Source organism: Mastigoproctus giganteus, chromosome 1 (genome assembly GCF_048544385.1).
Source record: "Mastigoproctus giganteus isolate SK-2022 chromosome 1, ASM4854438v1, whole genome shotgun sequence".
NCBI classification, from domain to species: Eukaryota; Metazoa; Arthropoda; class Arachnida; order Uropygi; family Thelyphonidae; genus Mastigoproctus; species Mastigoproctus giganteus.
Genome location: NC_143575.1, coordinates 81275480 through 81295717, shown reverse-complemented (window position 1 = coordinate 81295717; position 20238 = coordinate 81275480). Strand labels below are relative to the sequence as shown.

Sequence of the window (20238 nt, the reverse complement as noted above, 5' to 3'; positions counted from 1 at the left end):
TTCATTTTAGTATTTTCTTTATTTTTATCATTATTAGTTCATTTATTTTTGCTATTATTATTTCATTTATTGTTATATATTGTTCATATGTACCAAAAAAAAAGTCCAGTTTTGACAGACCTTGTTATTGCTAACCTCATTATTACAAAATGTGAAAATTCGGGTGCTGTGAACTCTATATTAATGAAATTCCACTGTAATAACTTTCATTCAGAATATCAACACACCTGTCATATTTGAAAAGAGAATCACACATTGACAGTTTATGTAACAATAGCTACCTGTCAATTATGTTTTGGTATTCTAACATTAAGTTCAGCAGTTATCGTAGACAATAATAATCACATTTAAGTTTGCATTAGTTGTTATAGGTACTAAGGAGTACCTTCCACGGAGTAAACAAAGCTTTGGCATATTCTTGTAAGTACTGCAATGTAGTAGATTATAATTATCAATGAATTTATGCATCCCACAAGGATCAAAAAGTTATGTGATAGAAGTCAACTGCTGACTGAGAGATTTCCACAAATCGGACACTAATACATCACGTGCTTCTAAACATTTAGATCCCCAAGCAACAGCCCGAGAGAGAGAGAGAGAGAGAGAGAGAGAGAGAGAGAGAGAGAGAGAGAGAGAGAGAGAGAGAGAGAGAGAGAGAGAGAAAGAGAGCGAGAGAGAGAGAGAGAGAGGAAAAAAATTAATTTCTGCATTGATTATATAATTTATGAAAAGACTTAGGACCAACCATTTTTTTGTACACTTATTTAGAAAGATAATATTTGGTACGAACGGTTTTGTTATCAGCCCCTTTGTACAGTCCATCTGGCCTGACATCTACGAAACAAAAAAAAAGCTGTAGGCAATGTGTGACAAAATAATCATTCTTCAAGCCGTAGTAATGTATTTGATGGTGCATATTACATTCTGTATCTGACAAAAAAGCCGGTACTATAAGGGACGTTATGTAACAAATCATTATTTTATAAATCAGAAACTTAATTTTTATTAAAAATAGCTTTTTTAAAGAGAATTAACAAAAAAAAAAAACCCCTAAGAAATAAAAAGGAAAATTTGAGTGCGTCAGGCCAGTTCCCATCCAAAAGTAATCACAAACTATTGTTTCAAAAATCCAAAAAAAACCTAGGTAAATTTAAAATAAAATTAAAGTACACAAAATTCATAGATGCCAGATGTTATTTTAAACCGAACACCCTTTCAGATCTATTTAAGCAATGGAACATAGAATAAGCTGAATATAGAATAATTCAGTATCAAACTTAGTATACTTAAAGCAGCTTATGCAGAACAATTCAGAACCAATACTGTTCAAGCCATTTTCCATCTAAATGCCTTCAAAGTGATAGCGCAACCATAGCTACTTAGTGTTTATTTTATTTTATATTTTCTAAATATTTTTATTTTAATAGCCTGGAATCACACAAAGTGTGTAATTCCAGTCTATTAAATTCAATTAATTTATAACCTGTATTAGCTGTGCTCATTCAATAGCACAGCTAATACAGGTTCAGGAAACAAAGATTGAGAACACATACATCGACTGTACATACATCATTCACAAATGGCTTCTAACACTACTTACATCCTATGCAACATTTCATTGGTTCCCTATAACTGCAGTTTCACTAATTAGTTAATGCTACCCACTGATAACCGAAACTACTTGCACTTAGTTGGGATTGAATCCAAATAACTAAATCTTTTCTCTTTTATGTAAATTCAAAGATATAACATAAAAGTTGTTAAAAACAAAATAATGAAATCTGCCTTCAATTTCATAAAATGCAAAATATACATGTGATGGATGATCCGTACACTGGAATTACAACTTTACACATTTTATACTGCACTGAGGTGAATTAAGGGAATATTTTGGAAAGCACCGTACTCTCATGATTTTTTAAAATATTCCTTCTAATTCAATGCAGTGCAATCAAAGGAGATGTTACCTGGTCACAGCGGTAAACTAAATGGTCTGTTAACAGTGTACCTTTAATAACATATTCTGCATAGAATATATTACACAAATAACAACTCATAAAAAATAAGAATATAGACTTTGGAAATGAATCAAAAATTTTATGGAAAGCCAGGGAATGCTCCATAATGGCCATATAAAAAAGATTGCACTTATTATTCAAATATTAAAAAAAAAACAATAAAATAAAAGATTTTTGAAAATGTATGTTCTACCAAGCTTTTCACCTTTATGTTACACATACCATTCTTTACACAAAAGCTCAAGCACTTCTCTAACTTAAAATGCAATTTCTATACAATGCGAATTTTTATTTTTTGCTTACCTTTCTCTTAATATCAAGAAATTGTGAGAAAGTAAGAGACCAGTAGAATCCAAGCTCTACCATATAGTACCACCATACATCTTGTGTTACAGTCTGTAATCAGAAATAAAACTGATATTTTATCAAACAAGCGTATATGGAATTCACAAGAAGCTGCCAAGCAAACAAATATAACACCATTTCTGGTTTTAATAAACATAACTAATTTAAGAGAGATTAATTAAATATGAAATTAAGAGGAAAAATAAATAACTTTATTATTTCTTTATTTTCCTAAATAAATTATTTGGTTTTCCAACAATAATTCCTCTTGTCAGACGAATATAATGTCAGGTTATCAGTTCAAAAATAGTAAAAGAATGTATCTCAATACAAACTTGGTTTATACAAAATTCTCATTTGTACAAAGTACATATTGTTCCCTGAAAAGGGAAATAACGTAAACATACTGGTTTATTACAAAATTCAGTTAATATATATTACAAAGTTTGTTTTTACTTTGTGAGAAATAATGTCATTCTGTATGGTTAATACAAAGCTCAGTACAGTTGTCCTATTATTGCCTGACCACCAGCATGTGTGTGTGACCACATGGTTCTGAATTTCCCAAAAGACTTCACTGACGTTAATTCACTTTTACATAAAGACAGTTTATAGTAGCTTCAAAATAAATACATTCTGAAGAACATAAGAACATAGAGTGTAGGACAATCAATGTTTTTCAGAGTGCAACAGAGAGAGAGAACAATAGCAACTCATGTAAAATATCAGTTGTAACTGTCTTCTCTCTCTCTCTCTCTGTTGCATCAAGTATAATAATAATAATTTGCTTAAGAGAGAATTTTTTTTTTTTTTTTGATATTTCCTCCAAAACCCAAGTCCAGAAAACAAATATATAGCAGTTTTGAGGAATGGGGTACTTTGAAGAAGCATATGGAATTAGTTGGCAAATGTGAGCAGTTTTTAAGGTTAATGATGAAGGTGTTACCACATTAATGCCAGAAGAGCTGCTGAAAGTGAAAAAGCCCTCACTATGCCTTCTAAAAAAAAAAAAAAAGTCCAAAATGTGTTGAGCATAATAGAGAACATATCATGTCTGGAATAATGTATAAAGAAACAACTTATTGCATTTGATAACAATGCATTTAAAACAAAAACTATGCAAATGAAATTAGATTCTCACTTTAAATTACTGATTTAGTGCTTTTCTGTATATATGAAATATACGGAATTAAATTAAATACTATATTTTTATTATGTTCTTTCTTCTATTTTAGTTTATCTTATAAATAAAAATAATAGTATGTATTATTCTTATTATTGTTAGACAAAGCTTTTGTTATTGTTTTTGTTTTTACTGTTTTATTTTATTATTTTTTACTACTTTATTCATTTCTTATTCTTGTTAGATATATGTACCACCCCCACCCACCAAAAAAAGATAGCATGACACTTGTGACAGACCTTGTACTAACCATGAAAATTTAGATCCCTTGAACTTTGTGTTAACAAGATTCTAGCATATAATTATTAAATATATGAAGTCTACATAGATACAGCCACAGTAACAATCAAGATTTTATTTAAATCAATTTTAAAATATGATTTAATTGGATACAAGGTATATAAACTCATGCATCAGAAACACAGCAGGATTGTTACCTTCAGCTGAAAGTGAAAAAGCACTCATTCTGCCTTCTAAAAAAGGTAGAAGACACTTGTCTCACAGGAAGTAGCTACTGTTGGTGACTTTGTTTGTCACGGAAATCGGAAATTAATAAGGTGCAAAAAAGGTTAGGTGGAACAGGACCGGCGTATGTGTGCAAGGGACAAAAGTTAATGATATTGTACAACAGTTGTCTTTTAAGAGCAGAAAAGGTGATATTGAGATATAATGTTGGTACTAATGATATTAAAAGAGATTATTATAAAACTAAGAGAACAAAGGCTCAATATACCCAGCGTTTTAATCAAATTTTAAAATCACAAAAGAGTTACCTCTATTTCTTCATAGGGTGTCTTCTTTGCATAACTCTGCAAACCCGATTTTTTGACACGATTTTAAAATTACATAAAATTCATTAAAATACTATTACATGTGTTCAATTCTCTTAGTCCATGAATGATCAGACACACCGGGATCACATTCGAAAGCCCTAACCCTACCACAGACCTATCCAATCCCCCACGAAACCTCAGAGGAGGCTCGTCATCTGACTGTACTAAAACCCAGTTGACCAAAAATTCCCTCCCCAAATAAACAATCTATTAACTGGCAATTTAATGACTTGCATCAATTCCTCCCAACAACAGATTAATCCCACCTGTGGTATTATTTTAACCATGTATTAACCATTCATATCAGCAAATTACAAACACAGTTTAAAACTAAGAAATACAGGGTGGAAATTCACATTGAAGACTGTAAATATAGTTATCCCCACGGACATACATGGGTTGTTATGCCTTAGAAAAGCTATACTGGCCTTTGTCCAGAGGATAGCATTTTCCTTTTTTATTTATTTATTATTTTTTTCACTAACACATCTTTTCATTCATATAGGTTCCTACCGCGTTCATAGGCACCCCTCCACCAACTCAGAATAACATCCAAAAACCCTCTTAAGGCCATCAGAACATTTGCATTAACATAGGGCATACTGCATACAGCAATTTCACCATCACATCACAATTCAGCTGCACACCAAAATTTAGTTAGCACACATAAAACAACCTGAAGGCGGGAATGTGATCTCTTTTTCAGTCTGACCCCCTCCCCCAACAGAATAAGCAGGAGGTAGGAACCTATTCGGATTTAAGCTGATAAATACCCGTTGGGCTTTGTGTCGCCTATTCCAGTTTGCTGATTCTGACAATTTTACAAAATTTAAACTTAATACATAAGGGCTCACATCTGGTGAGTATGGGCTTGGCACACCCAGGGTCCTGAGCTGGATATCATCATTCTTCTCTTTCTTGGTGATTCCCCTTCTACTTTTGACTCTGACACTCTCTCTCTCTCTCTCTCTCTCTCTGGGTAACTCAGGAAATTTTTGCCTGGCGCAGCATAAGCCTCAGGCTCCCTTGCACCATATAGCTAATAATAATAATATTACCATTTCTTTACAATTACCTAAGGGTTAAACTCGGGCAAAACTGGTATGGGGGCAACAGAAACAGGTATGTATGAGACATTCTTTTAGTCTGGCTATCGGTCTGCTCAAAGCCCCCAATGAAGTAGCAGACCGATGACCAAGTGAAAGAATGTTATATTCACTATTCTAAATTCTATTTTCCTTTACATTCTATTATTAGCTTTCACCTTTAGAATATAGGCCATCCAAAATAAAGCTAGTTTTCTTTTACTAACTTATTAGTTTGGTTCTTATACACCTAATTCCCTATAGATAGATACCATATAATAAAATTAACAATATATATATACATATATATATATATACATACACACGCACACACAGTTGTGCCCCCCCCCATCCGCTGATTCAGTTACCCGCGGTTAACCACGAAAAAAAAAAAAAAAAACCTTAACATGCACTACTTGCGTGTCCAATACGATGCTTCCCTTTATTTTTTATGATGTTGGTGTTAAGTCGAATAGCTTCTATTTATTTTTCACAATGTCACATATGGTTTGGTCACCAACATTATAATGGTTCTTGAGAGATTTAACAGATGCACAGTTTTCAAACTTGAATAATTTCAAGTTTTTGTTTAATTTGAAAGCACAACTCTTGCGTTTGTCCATCATTTTTGTGATTTCTAAACAAAAAAAATAAATAAAAAAAATAAAAAATAAAAAAATCCAACATCCCTAACATAAATAACAAAACAAAATTTGTCCTTTTGTGGTGTGATGGAACACAACAATCTATAGGAAGCACTAAATCAAACTAAACATTTGTTTTCTCTCTCTCTCTCTCTCTTTTTTTTTTTTTTTTTTTTTTGTTTTGAGTGGTAGGTGTGAAGACAGTGGGGGTTGCAAGATAATAGGTACAATAATCTCCCATTGACGACTTATAACACCAGTTCTTGTCACTTATTTACAAATTGCAAAATATCTGTTTATACCTATTCTAGTTATTACTTGAATTTTATGATTTCTGGTTGATTTAAGTTGGAGTCTTGAAGTGTCCCAGTTAATCCAATCCCGGTAAATCAAGAGTCTGCTGTACTTTATGATTACCGTATTCAATGTTGATAATGTCTTACTGTGTGTTTAATTTATCAATTAAACTTCATTATAGGCATGTATGTACAAGAAAATCACGTTATATATGAGGGTCAGCAGGTGTTCACTTATATCCGCGGTTTCAGCCAACCACATTTGTCCAGTCTTGGAATGTATCCCCCGAGGATACGGGGGTCTTACTGTGTGTATGTGTGTATTTTTTTTTTTTTTTTTACATTTTTGTAACATGAATATTTAATTTATCAGGAGACAATTGCCATTCTCAAGGATTATAAGTCAAAGAGTGAGCAGCATCTTGTAAAGTGTACACTAGTGCATTTTGGTTAACTCTAGCTGTCATGTTAGAAAAATTTAAGATGTAGCAACACTCAATATTCATTTCACTACTTCTCAAGAATAGATTACTTATGTAAACCATGAGGTAGGTTGTTGTTGTTTTGGTTTTTAGGAACATTAGCAACTAAGGCCATATTGCTCCGGGATATGCGGTGGTCATTCCCTGACCTTTCCGCATCTTCTGTATTTGGTGGTGACGGGCTCGAACCCTGGTCTAATCTAGAAGCATGTGATATGCACTACTGCTCCTTCCCACCTGGCTACGGAGGCACCTACCATGAGGTAGCTCTCTTGATTGTTAAGTAGGAAAAATCATTTTAGGAAGGCGAGGCTATTAAGACCTGCACCACAAGATGTACTTAAAAAGGCTTAAAATTTGATATTCTATTTGAATGCATGCAACAAAAAGTGAAAACATCAAGATACTGGGATAGCTGTCAAATTTTATTTAAGTGGGAGCAAATTGTGTTGCAACTAAGGAGCTTGAATAACATAACCTTGGGGAAAGATGTGAAAGTTAAGAACTTTCCAAATATTTGGAAGGTTCTTAGATTTCCTGGAAAAAACTAAGAGGATTCATTACAGATGATGTGCAAGCAATGTGTGGCTGTCGGCACTAGACTTGCTAGTTTCATGGCAAGAAAAATGAAGCAGAATTGCAACTCTCTCAACGCTCTCCACTCGCCAAGTTCTTGATTGCAAAAACTGGATGAGGTTATGAAGCATTTGAAATTTCCTAGCTGCAGCCATGATTTACACACGATGAACTACTTTTGCTCATCTATGGGCTGAAGCACTACCAATTCAGAAAGTTTCTAGTTGTCGTACTTATGCAGATATTCAGATAAAATCTGAATATATCTTTCCAAAATACTACTTGAGTAAGTAGTATTCCGGAAAGATTATTTTAAATAATAAAATTGGACCTGGAGTATTGTTTATTTCAATGCAGTGCTATTAAGTGAAGAATCTCACTGTAACCACAATTCATTTTAAAGGCAAGTGTACTGGGAGACATTTTACTAATTGTTAACCCTAATGGACTAGAGCAATTGTCAGAACCTGGACAAAATGTTGATTTAAAAGATAAATGATAAATTTATCTTTTAAACTTTAATGATAAATATTTTATGGGTGATATAAGTTCATACAACAGTGCAATGGCATTTATGTTCGATGTCAAACATTGTTTCAATGCACCTGTAGTGATGCTTAATTTTTGTAATATTAAAATGTAATATGAATAATACATACATGATGTGGATAATTATACCAGCAGTGTTTAGTATCCCACAGCCAAGGTTTCTGGAAAAAAAAAAAAAATAATAATAATAAATAAATAATAATAAAATAAATAATAATAAAATAAATAAAAAACAATTAAAAAATATTCATTAGAACTTACAAATTCATAACTGAAGGACATATTGCAAAGTAATTGAAAGTTTAAGTCCGAGTAGGGGAAAAACAACAAATCACACAGGATGAAGGTAAAGTCCAGAAATGTGCAGATATTTCAATTGTGATAATTTTAAAATATATTTTATACTTAACTAAGTTATAGCAAATGCTGGAAATCACTTCCCTATGATGTGTGGATGCTTGTAGAAAAGCATCCACACATCATAGGGGGTGATAACGCTTGTAGACAAGCATCCACACATCCTGTTTACAAAGACACGATAACTCAATCAGAGAAGTGTTTTTGACGAACCGTGATGATTCCTTTAAGTTCAAGAAGAAGATGAATATTGTTGGTGTACACTCTTTTCATTGTTACTCAAGGATAAAAATCAGATTGATCTAGATCTGGTGACTGTGATGACCAAATATTGTGGGAAATTTTCACATGCAGTTGCAATTATTTTGCACTTTGTAGTAAAGATTGCAGAGTTATATTTCACTGCCCGAGTTGAAATAATTTAACAGTAGCACACATATCTCAGCATTTTATTTTCTGGCTTGGGGATACAATAGACTCCCAATCCCAACTTTTTATGATTATAATCAAAAAAGTTCGCTATATGTAGTGAACTTTTTTGATTTTTCCTTGGTCATTACATTGAAAATAGTTTCTGTATAACGAAAAAAAATTTCCATATAATGAACTGATTTTGAGAGAACTGGGTACACATTGTTCACACCTCTGGCCTTTAGGCAATAAAGCTGATGCCATAGAAAGCATGAATTAAGAGCTAAAAGGATCAAACATTAATCCCTTTAGCTTTTAATAGCTAAAGGCTTTAATTCCACAAATTAAAAGCTAAAACATTTTACCTGTAAAACCCTGCAGGAGGAAACTGGCCAACTATGGCATGGGATAGAAAAAGATGCCAGTTTGGGAGAGGCCCTTGCCCAGCAATGGCTAAAAAGAAGTAAAACCTATACAACTTATACACTACTATGCCAAGAAGTCCCGCTGGTCAGCTGTTCACAGCCATTGGTAAAGATTAAGGTATATTCCCAATGCGGGCATTTGCTCTGGTCAACCTATTTTCTACCATAAGTATCCTATTAGAGAATTAGGAGAGTGATTTCCCTTTATCTCAGAAATTCATCTGTTGTTTCGAAGAAATGAGTCGTCCACACTTTCACTAAATTTCACCTGTCTCTGTTTACATGGTAGCTATAAGTGGTCCCTAATTTCAGCTTTGTTTTAACTGCTGTGCAAGTAACCTTACAGTGTCTGAGAGGAAATCCTTGAGTGTAGTGTGAAAAAGTGGAAGTGCTTAACAGTGTAGATCGCAGCGTTAAAAAAAAGAAAACGCTTTAAAATTTGATATCCCTGCCAGTAGTGTGTCAACCATTCTGAAAAATCCTGTTTCAATTCTCAAACTGTTTGAGGAAATGGGACCCAGTCGGAAGTGTGCGAAATTATGCCTTTGGGAAAATGTAGATGAAGCAATTTTTAAGTGTATGAAGTTGATTTGAGACCAAAACATGCCGATATCAGGGCTATTAACAAAAGAAAAGGCTATGGAGTACGCATCTTTTCCGAGGCACAAAACATTCCAAGCCAGTTCTGGTAGGCTGGACAAATTTAAAGAGCGTCATGGCTTACTGTTATTTCTGATGAAAGTGGAGTTGCAATCGAAGAAACCTATACCCATCGGAAAGATACAGTTTTGAAAAAAAAATTATGGAGGACTACAAGTCCAAAGACATATTCAACATTGATGAAACATGTCTATTTTTTAAATGTTTGCTGAACAAGACACCGACTTTTAAAAGTGATGTTTAGGTGGTAAAAATAGTAAGGAGAGAATTTTTTTTTTTTTTTTTTGATTTGGAAGTTGTTGGCGCATCGGCTTTTGTGGCCATATTGCACCTTCCAAGGTTTTTGCAGTACTTTGATCCAAGCTCGAGGCGGGAATCTAACCCGCGACCTTTGGGTTGCCGGGCAGGTACTTTACCCACTCGGCTAGCCCGGTCGGCTAAGGAGAGAATTACACTCTTGGTTGCAAATATGGCTGGTAATGAAAAATTGAAGCTTTTGGTAACAGACAAAAGTAAATAACCCCAATGTTTCAAAGGAATAAAGTCTTTAGAGTTGGACTACAACTACAACAAAAAAACCTTGAATGAAAAGAGAAATTTTTGAGCAGTGGATTTTAAATTTCGATAGAAAGATAACGAAAGAAAACAGAAAAGTCACATTGATTGTGAACAACCCCAGGGGCTTACATCTGGTGTGTATGGGCTTGGCACACCACGGGTCCTGAGCTGGATATCATCATTCTTCTCTCTCTCTCTCTCTCTCTCTCTCTCTCTCTCTCAAGGCAATTTGGAAATTTTTTTTTTTTTTTTTTGGCTGGTGCAGCATAAGCCTCAGGCTTCCTTGCACTATATGGCTAATAATAATAACTGCCCTGCCCACCTTCACTCGGTAATTTTGAAACTTACAAGTGTGAAGCTTGTTTTCTTCCTTCTCAATAATTTGTCTTAACTGCAGCCAATGGACCAAGGCATTATTGAAATGCATTACCAAAGGCGCATACTGAAAAAAATTATACTGAGAATAGAAACCAACCAACCTATTGATTATATTATAGATTTGTGTATGTGCATATCAAGAGTTGGTGAAAGTGTGGAGTCAAGATGTGATGGAAACAAAGATTAAGAATTGTTTTGCAAAAGCAGGTTTTGCTAAAATGCTAATTAACAGAGATGAGAGGGATTAACTACTAGAAGGCATTAAGCAATCTTGGGAAGAGTTTCAATCAAGGTTTGATCAGTGGAGAAATTGTTCTCGACGAATTTTTAGGAGTTGATAACGATGTCATAGTAGCTGAATATCTGAGTGACAATATCAATGATGAGTTGGATGAAAATGAGGGCAATATCAAACCTTTCAAACAAATGTTGGCAGCATTTGAAACTTTGCATCGAGGCTTTCAGTGGGAAGAAAATGTAACAGAAAATATATCTGAGTGTTTAAAGTTTAAACAAATGTGAACATTTTTATGAATGGTGTACAGTAGAATCCAGCGTACAACAAAAAATAACCAAATATTTTACGACATAATTCTTAAAAGTGTACTAATAAAATATGGGCATCATGTAAGTAGTAATTTCTTAATATGTATCTATTAATAAATTGTTTTAAAATTTATTTATTCCCACTTCTTTCCCATCTTTTACTATATTTCTGAATTTGCAGTATTTTTCGTTGTTGAAAAAGGTCCTATTTCTTTATAATGAAATTTCTGTATAACAAATTTTTTCAAGGGAATGATCGAATTCGTTATATAGAGGGCTGACTGTAGTTACTTTTTAAGGGCACAAAAGGTGTTGTTTTTGTACATGTTGGTGAGGCTTTATTCAACAGATATGAGGTGGCATTGAGAAAAAAGCTGAAAATTAGGGCAGAATTTGAAAGTATCTGGAATTTTGCAAAGACACGACAGGAAAGAGTTCATGATGAGACACTTGTCAATCAATTCAATTCTGGAGGAATGTGCAGTGCTCATGGGGTCAAATTTTCTCAGCATGACATGTTCTTGTTTAACAGAAGGGACTGTTCTTGAGTAAAAGGGTTATAAGAATATTTGCAAATGCTGCAGCAGCAATATTAGATGGTTTAAAAAATGCTGCTTTGGGGTAGGGGGGGGAGATTTAAACGTACTAAGAGTTTAATGCCACCCATAAGCAGAGATGAAAATTATTCTTTCTTGTACTGGTTCTATTGGGAAAAGCAGTAGCCAGAAAAGCAGGGTGGAAATAAAAATACTTGTTGATGTTCATGTAGACCAACAACAGAAGTTACTGGATCTAAATTTAAATTTATCCAATGTAGTGTGACAACTTTTGTAATTTTTAATTAAATTTTTAAGGAGGACATTTTTAAAGGTAATTCAACAGTACTTGTTTTGATATTTTTATTATTAAAATCTTTACTTAAATAATTATTATTTCAATTGGAAAAGGTATGCATAACATTCACAGGATGCCAAGACTGTTGTGGGGGGGGGGATTATCACTGAAAATTCATCGGTGAAGTATGGCCTTTTTTTTTTTCTTTGTACTCACTGTCGCAGAACTTTCTCTAGCTGATGGCAAGTCTTTTCTATAACCCAGATGTAGGAGTGAAAACCTTAAATTACAACTGTGTATTGTCAGGTAAGATTAAGCCTCTAAGAACACGAGTTGATGCCCTACAGAAAATTCAAATGGGTCTCAACAGAGATCCAAGTATGCGATTCTACAGTGACAGACAAAAAAAACTGCATCACCTGTGAATTTTGCAAATAATGTGTTTTGCACTGCATTGTGGGTTGCAGAAATGTTAGAAATGCATTTTTTAGATGGAATATATATCTCTGTGAATGAAATCCATTAAAGACTCCACCTGATATACCTAATTACTATAAATATCTTCCCAAAGGGAAAAATGCGTAATTAATGGAAAGATGAGAATTCATGCAAATGGCAACCATGACAACTAAACATACATTTTATTGCATTTATGTGTACAAACTGAAATGAAACGATAACGTAATAGTATTATGTACTGTAAATCAGCAAAATAAGTTCTCGATATTTTGTTGTTCCTCCTCGAGCTGCAATTACAGCCTTGCAATGATCTGAGTTAATCTGAGTATAAGAGTTAATCAGCTTCTGGATATACGGTTGCCCAATTTCGGGGTACCACACCCTTACAATGCTCTCCTGAAGCTGAATCTTACATGACATTATGTTCCAGGCAATTTTCAATAGAGTTCAAATCTAGACCATGTTGCCGGATCAGCCCAACACTGTAATGCCAGCATTTGAGGTATGACTGCACCTTAAGGGAGTAAAACGAGGGAAAACATTGGTGTAAGTATGTTTTAAGCCTTGTGAGACAAGAAGACAAACTCATCATTAAATCTGAATAGCATAAAACTTATCAATTTTGCTGTGTGGCAAGATGCCAAGTCCTGTTGAAAAATGCAGTTTTTGGACTTGTGTGTGGCGATCCCTAATAACAGGTTTCAGGCACTCCTCCAAGATGGCAGTGTAGGTTTCTGCATTCACTGTTCCGTTAATAAACTTAATTCACTCCACCTTTGCTTGTTATGAATCCCCAGACAATCTGACCAGTGGGGAACTTTACAATCGGTGTTATGCAGTCAGGATGGTATGCCTCCGATTTTCATCTTCTGACATATTGCTTCCCAAACGAGCCATGGAGGTGGAATTTTGATTAGTCAGAAAAAATAACTGTGTCCCATTGCTCTTTTGTCCATGAAACGTGTTTTAGCCCAAGCAAGTTGCTTCTTCCTCATTCATTGGGTCAACAAGGGCTTCTTCTTGGGCCGATAGGCACGCAGACCATATTCCGAAAGCTGTCTTTGATAGTTCGTGCACTTGTTTCTACGCCAGAGGCCATCTCAAAGTCCAGTTTTAGATCACGAGCACCAGCATGGCAATTACGAAGGCATAGCCATTTCAAATATCGATCTTGGGAGGGTGTAGTCACTCTCTTACGGCCTGATCCAAGTCGTCTCTTCACATCACTGGTTTCATGCTTTAATTCCAGCACACGGAATACTGTTAGCATTAGCATTAGTAGAGGCATATGATGTAAGAAAGCAAGCTTACGCAACATCAGTCAAAAAAAAAAAAAAAAACACTTCCACTTCACCCCTCCATTCGTTCAAAATACCTGTCCAGCTGAGCCTTAAATTTATTTAGGCTATAAACTTCCACGACAAGGGATGGAAGTCTGTTCCACCAACCAACTACCCACTGGCTAAATGCAAATTTCCGCACATCTATCCTACATCTGTCTTTCCTCAATTTGAATTTATGCCCTCTCAGGTGATTATTCTGAGCAAGAGGAAGAATCCCATCAGCACTGAGCATGCTCAAACCATTCAAGGCTTTATATAATTCTACCAGATCACCTCGCTGGTGTCTAATCTCTAGACACTGTAATTTGCAAAACTTAAGCCTTTCTTCGTAAGAGCACCCTTCGTTCCATTCACTAATCTTGTTGCCTTTCTCTGTACTCGTTCCAGCAGCTCTACATCCTTCTTGAAATGAAGCTTCCAGACCTGTATACAGTACTCAAGGTGTGACCTGACCATTGCCTTGTACAAGGGAATAATCACCTCCTTATCCCTGCTAGAAAAATTCCTGTATATCATTGACAAGACACCATGAGCTACTCTTTCACCCATCTGCACTGCTCAGGGAACTTCATATCTGCCTGCACAATTATCCCTAGGTCCTTTTCATTCTCTACCACTGTCATGTAGTACCACAGAGTTGATACGTTGCACTGGGGTTGCTGTTTCCCATATGTAGTACTTTACATTTGTCAATGTTAAACTTCATTTGCCACCTCTCAGCCCATCTGCTCAACCTTTCCAGATCCTATTGCAGCAATTTTCCTCCAATGCCACACTGCTCCAATTTGTGCAGCAGTCTTCCATGTGCAACAGTATCAAAAGCCTTTCTAAGATCCAAGTATATAACATCAAAGTTATTCCCAGCATCCAGTTCTTTTGTGACGGCATCATAGTATCCAATCAAATTGGTCAGGCAAGACTTTCACTTAACAAAACCATGCTGTGTCCAAGCTATAACCGAAGTCTTGTCTAGATGATCCTGCAGTGCTTCTTTAACCAGTGCCTCCATTAATTTTCCTGGAACAGAAGTTAAACTCATCTATAATTACTTGTTTCAGCCTTTGATCTTCATTCATGAATTGGGGTCACATTTGCACATCTCCAGTCTATGGGTACCTCCCCTGAGTCCAATAAAGCTCTGATAATTATGGCTAAGGGTTTGGTTGCTTGCTTTGCTGCCTTTCTTGTGTTTATCTTCAATAATTTCTCCTCCACTTTACTCTCAGTTATTACAAGATTATCTAGCTTACTGCCAGAGTTCAATACACCTCTGGCATTCCCCTTGCTGAATAACTCCTCATGTGTGCATGTCGATGAAAAATATTCATTTAGTTTGTTAGCTACCTGAGCAGGATCATCAACAGTTGAACCATAGATATCAAGTGGACGAATCTGATTTATCCCCTTCCTTCTAGAGTTTACATAAGTAAAGAACTCTTTGCTGTTTTTATTTGCATCCTTTGCCAAAGATTTCTCGTAATCTGCCTTCGCCTGCCTAACCTCCTTTGCAACTTGGTTACAGATCAACTCATATCTATCATAGGCTTCTGTGTCACATGTTAATTTATATGTATCCCATGCATTTTTCTTCTCTGCCATATGACTCATTAGTTCACATGACATCCATTTAGGCCTAAACCTCGAATAATATTTCTTAGTTGGTATGTAAAGCTTAGTAGCTTCCAAGATAAGTTCTTTGAATGCTTCCCATTTTGAATTTGCTGTTGGTAACATCATCAGTTGGTCCCACTGTATAGAATTTAAATACTGTCTCAGACCATCATAGTCGCCTTTACCAAAGCAAAAACCCTTCCCTTTACCCCTGATGGTAGTTACCTCTTTGTGTAAATCCCACTTCAGCACACTGTGATCACTGCCACCTAAGTGGTTCCTTTATCTGCAGATTCTTAATGCACGAAGAATCACTACTGATAATCAAATCAGGTACTCCCTCTAGTTGCCTCCCGAACATGCTGATGAAACAAATAATCATCCAATAAATCCACAAATGCCTTGCTAGTGTGAGTGACCAACTCACAAATTCCAGTCAATATATTGTTGACTGATGGCAACCTATTTTATCAACGATAGCACGCGTAGAAAGCGCTTCCTGGGACAGAGCAACAGCTTTTTTTTCTTGGTGTCAACTGAACATATGGAGGCATGCTTACGCCTCCACAAAACAGACTAGTGATGAGCATGTATACCTTTCCAACGACATATTTATTGAAATGGCTGATGCAATACCTTGCAATTACTGCCTGATGCAATTGAAGCACTATCTGACCTTTGCTTTGTGACAAACAAAATGACTGTAATCATACAATATCTTATAGATTTCACTACAAATGTTACTTTTTTTAAGGTGATGTAGTTTTTTTTATCTGCCCACTGTATACTGACCAAGAAAACTAAAGATTCTAGATGAATCTTTTAAACTGAATCTTATTTATGGTGGGTACAGTATAGCCAAGAAGGAATTTGTTGGAAACTGTTGATAGACAATGCACCATGAGAAGAGATTTTTGAGCCATAATTATTATTTATTCCAATATGACAGAGAAAGTACAAGGAACTCTAATATCTTAAAATTGGTTCTCACCAAGGATCCAAACTGCATCCAAAATTTGACAGTGCAGGAACCAATAGCAGAAAGAGAACACAATGTCATAACATGAGCAGTGACCAAAGCGATTTCTTAGTCAAAAAGGGGAGTGCTTCAATTTTCAAAAGAGAGAACTATAGGAGACTGGGGTATTTTATTTCTTCGGCTCTATTAACTGGTTGGATACGAATTCATTATGGGAAGTATACATGGGATTGAAATCCTGGAAGCTACAAATAGGTTATAAATATAAAGGAAGCTACAAATATAAATGCATTTGTTGCAGGGAAAAATTCTGCAAATGAAAGATGACAAGTGAGGTTAAGGATTTAACTGAGCAAAAGAGAAAAAAAAGCATGGGATAGTTATGGACTACTGCAAGATACTGATACTTATATGAATATTATAAGGATATATACATAGTAAAGCCACTTATGGGGTAAGGCAGGCAAAAGCCAAGCAAGAGAAACTACTAACAAAGAGTCCTTTTTGTACATGAATACAAAAAAGAAGAGAATGAGTCAGACAGGCTCCATACTTGATCAAGTGGAAAAGTCACAGAAAACCCAGTAAAAGTGACAGGCAAGAATATATATTTTGCAATGATCTTTACAGTTGAAAGACCATTCAAACCATGAAAAATTGGTGACAAGGAGTCAGAATGCTCTAAATTAAGTAATATATCAATCTCAGAGAAGACTGATAAGGGAAACTACTGAAGCTGAGTGAAAGTAAGGTTCTGGAATGGATACTATATATATCCTGTTATACAAAAAAAAAATAAAAGCTGCATGCGAGTGCATCATCCCTTTGGAGATGTTAATGAAATCATCATTAGACTCTAGGATTATCCCACTTAACTGAAAAAGCACTAACATCTCTCCAGACCACAAAGAGGTGCAGAAAATGTGATGGGCAACTATAGATCAGCTAGCAAGTTTGACTTCAGTGGTGGAGAAGATCATGGAATCTTCCTCACGATTGAAGGATTAAAAATACAACACAAGACTACCTTGATAAGTATGGTATCCTTAATGGACTACAGTAAGAGTTTGTGAAGGGGAAGTCCTGCCTGACCAACTTGATTAATTATTGAGGTTGTTATAAACAGGTGAATGAAAGAAGCAACTTTAACATTATTTACTTTGATTTCAATAAAGATTTTTATATGATTTACCTTGAAAGGATATTATATAAACTGTAACAAATTGGAATTAATGGAAAGGGCCTGTGTGTCACATTAAGGGCTTGCAAAAAGATAGGAAACAGTTAGTATTCATAAGTGGATATACCTCAGGATAAATCTGTGTAGCAAATAGCCCCTCAGAGATCAGTGACGAGGCTGCTTCTGTTTCTTATCTTCCTTAATGACATTAGCATTAGTAGAGGCACATGATGCAAGAAAGCAAGCTTTACAGCATGAGCCAAAAAAAAAAAAAAAACCCCCTTCCCATTTCACTGATCCATTCATTCCAAATGTTTGTCTAGTTCTGCCTTGAATTTATTTAAGCTATCAACTTCCACAACAAAAGATGGAAGTCTGTCCAACCAATCAACTACCCGCTGGCTAAAGGCAAACTTCCACCCATCTATTTTACATCTGTCTTTCCTCAATCAGAATCTATGCACCCCAGGTTTGTAATCTGAATAAGAGGAAGAATCGCCTCAGCATTAAGCCTGCTCAATCAATTCAAGGCCTTATACACCTCAATCAGATCACCTCGCAGGTGACTAGTTTGCAGAACTTAAGCCTTTCTTCATAAGAGCACCCCTTCGTTTCCTTCACCAGTCTTGTTGCCCTTCTCTGTACTCATTCTAGCAACTCTAATCCTTCCTAAATTGAAGCTTCCAGACCTGTACACAGCACTCAAGGTGTGGCCTGACCATTGCCTTATACAAGGGGATAATCACCTCCATATTCCTGTATATCACTGACAAGACCCCCATGACGTACTCTGGCAGCCTGTCTGCATTGCTCAGAAAACTTCATATTTGAATGCACAATTACCCCAAGGTCTCTTTCATTCTTCCCTCCCCCAAGTGTAACCCCACATAGTTGGTGTATTTCTCTGGAGTTATTGCTACCCATATGCAGTACTTTGCATTTGTCAATGTTAAACTTCACTTACCTCTTCTCAGCCCATCTGCCCAACTTTTTCAGATCCTGTTGCAGCAACATACTGTCATCACTGTTATTAACAACTCTGCTAACCTTTGTATCATCTGCACACTTTGACATTAAGCTTGATATACTTTCATCAATATCATTGATAAATATACAAAACAACAATGGGCCCAACACTGAACCCTGAGGGACACCACTAATAACATTAGTCCATGTAGAGCAGTATCCATTGACCACCACTCTGTCTTCTCCCACTCAACCATTCTTTTATCCATTCTAGCAACTCTCCCTTAATGCCACACTGCTCCAATTTGTACAGTAGTCTTTCATGTGCAACAGTATCAATTCGATGTTGTTTGTTTTTTAGGAGCATTAGCAACTAAGGCCATATTGCTCCGTGAACATGCGGTGGTCATTCCTGACCTTTCCGCATCCTCCGTATTTGGTGGTGACGGGCTCGAACCCCGGTCTAATCAAGAAGCGTGTGCTACTCACTGCTGCTCCTTCCCACCTGGCTACGGAGGCGCCTCGCAACAGTATCAAAAACTGTTCCTGAAATCCAAGTATATAATATCAAAATTATTTTTTGCATCCAGCTCCTTTGTGACCACATCATAGTATCCAAACAAATTGGTCAGACAAGACTTCCCCTTTAAGAAAACACATGCTGTGTCTGAATTATTGCTACAGTCTTGTCTAAATGATCCTGCAATGCTTTTTTAACCAGTGACTCCATTATTTTTCCTGGAACAGAAGTCAAACTAACAGGTCTGTAATTACTTGTGTCACCCTTTGATCCCCCTTTGTGAATTGGAGACACATTTGCACATCTCCAGTCCGTGGAGACTTCCCCCGAGTACAAGAATGCTCTCATAATTACGGCTGAGGATTTGCTTACTTCCTTTGCTGCCTCCTTTAATATAACTGGATAGATCCCATCCATCCCAGGTGCCTTTCTTATGTTTAACTTTTTTTTTTACAGATGCTGAAAAAGTCTGCTTCCTTGCATCATTTTGTCTTGTTAACATTTTATGAATATCAGAAATATGGTGTGTCACTATGTTATGGGGGAATGCAAAATTTTAATATGGGAACTGTGTGTATAGAAAGGACAGACATCAGTGGAGGATAGTATAATGAAAAACTATACAGACAAACAGAGTGAACAGGAAAATCAGAATGTGTTATAATGAGGGATTTTAACTTTCTAGTTATTGATTGGAAATTTTAGGTTGACAACTCAATCAGTAGCAAAACATTTTTGAATTTTTTGGATGACAGCTTTCTATGCAAACATGTTGAACGGACAACAGAAAGCAATATTTTTGATTTGATTACACTCTGAATAATGCCAGGTGTCGCTTGGTGAAGACGTAGACTTCTGTAGTTGCTGCAAGCCGATAGGTTTTCATTGAAAATTAATCATATTTTTGATTAGTCAGCATATTAATTTATGTTTTACAAATAGATTAAATAGGCATAGTGGCATTCGTTAGCTTATTTTTTAAATTTAGCTAGTGATCTTG

The 20238-nt window shown here is 35.6% G+C and overlaps 1 protein-coding gene across 1 annotated transcript in view; it reads right to left on the bottom strand.

Annotated features, from left to right (window-relative positions):
* Positions 1 to 20238, bottom strand: part of schlank (ceramide synthase schlank) — a 204038-nt gene that overhangs the window by 84471 nt on the left and 99329 nt on the right. The window contains exons 5-6 of the mRNA XM_090380709.1: positions 8122 to 8172; positions 2322 to 2414 (exon numbers count right to left, since the gene is read on the bottom strand). Of these exons, the coding sequence (XP_090236835.1) occupies positions 2322 to 2414; positions 8122 to 8172 (144 nt within the window). The remainder of the gene's footprint in view (positions 1 to 2321; positions 2415 to 8121; positions 8173 to 20238) is intronic.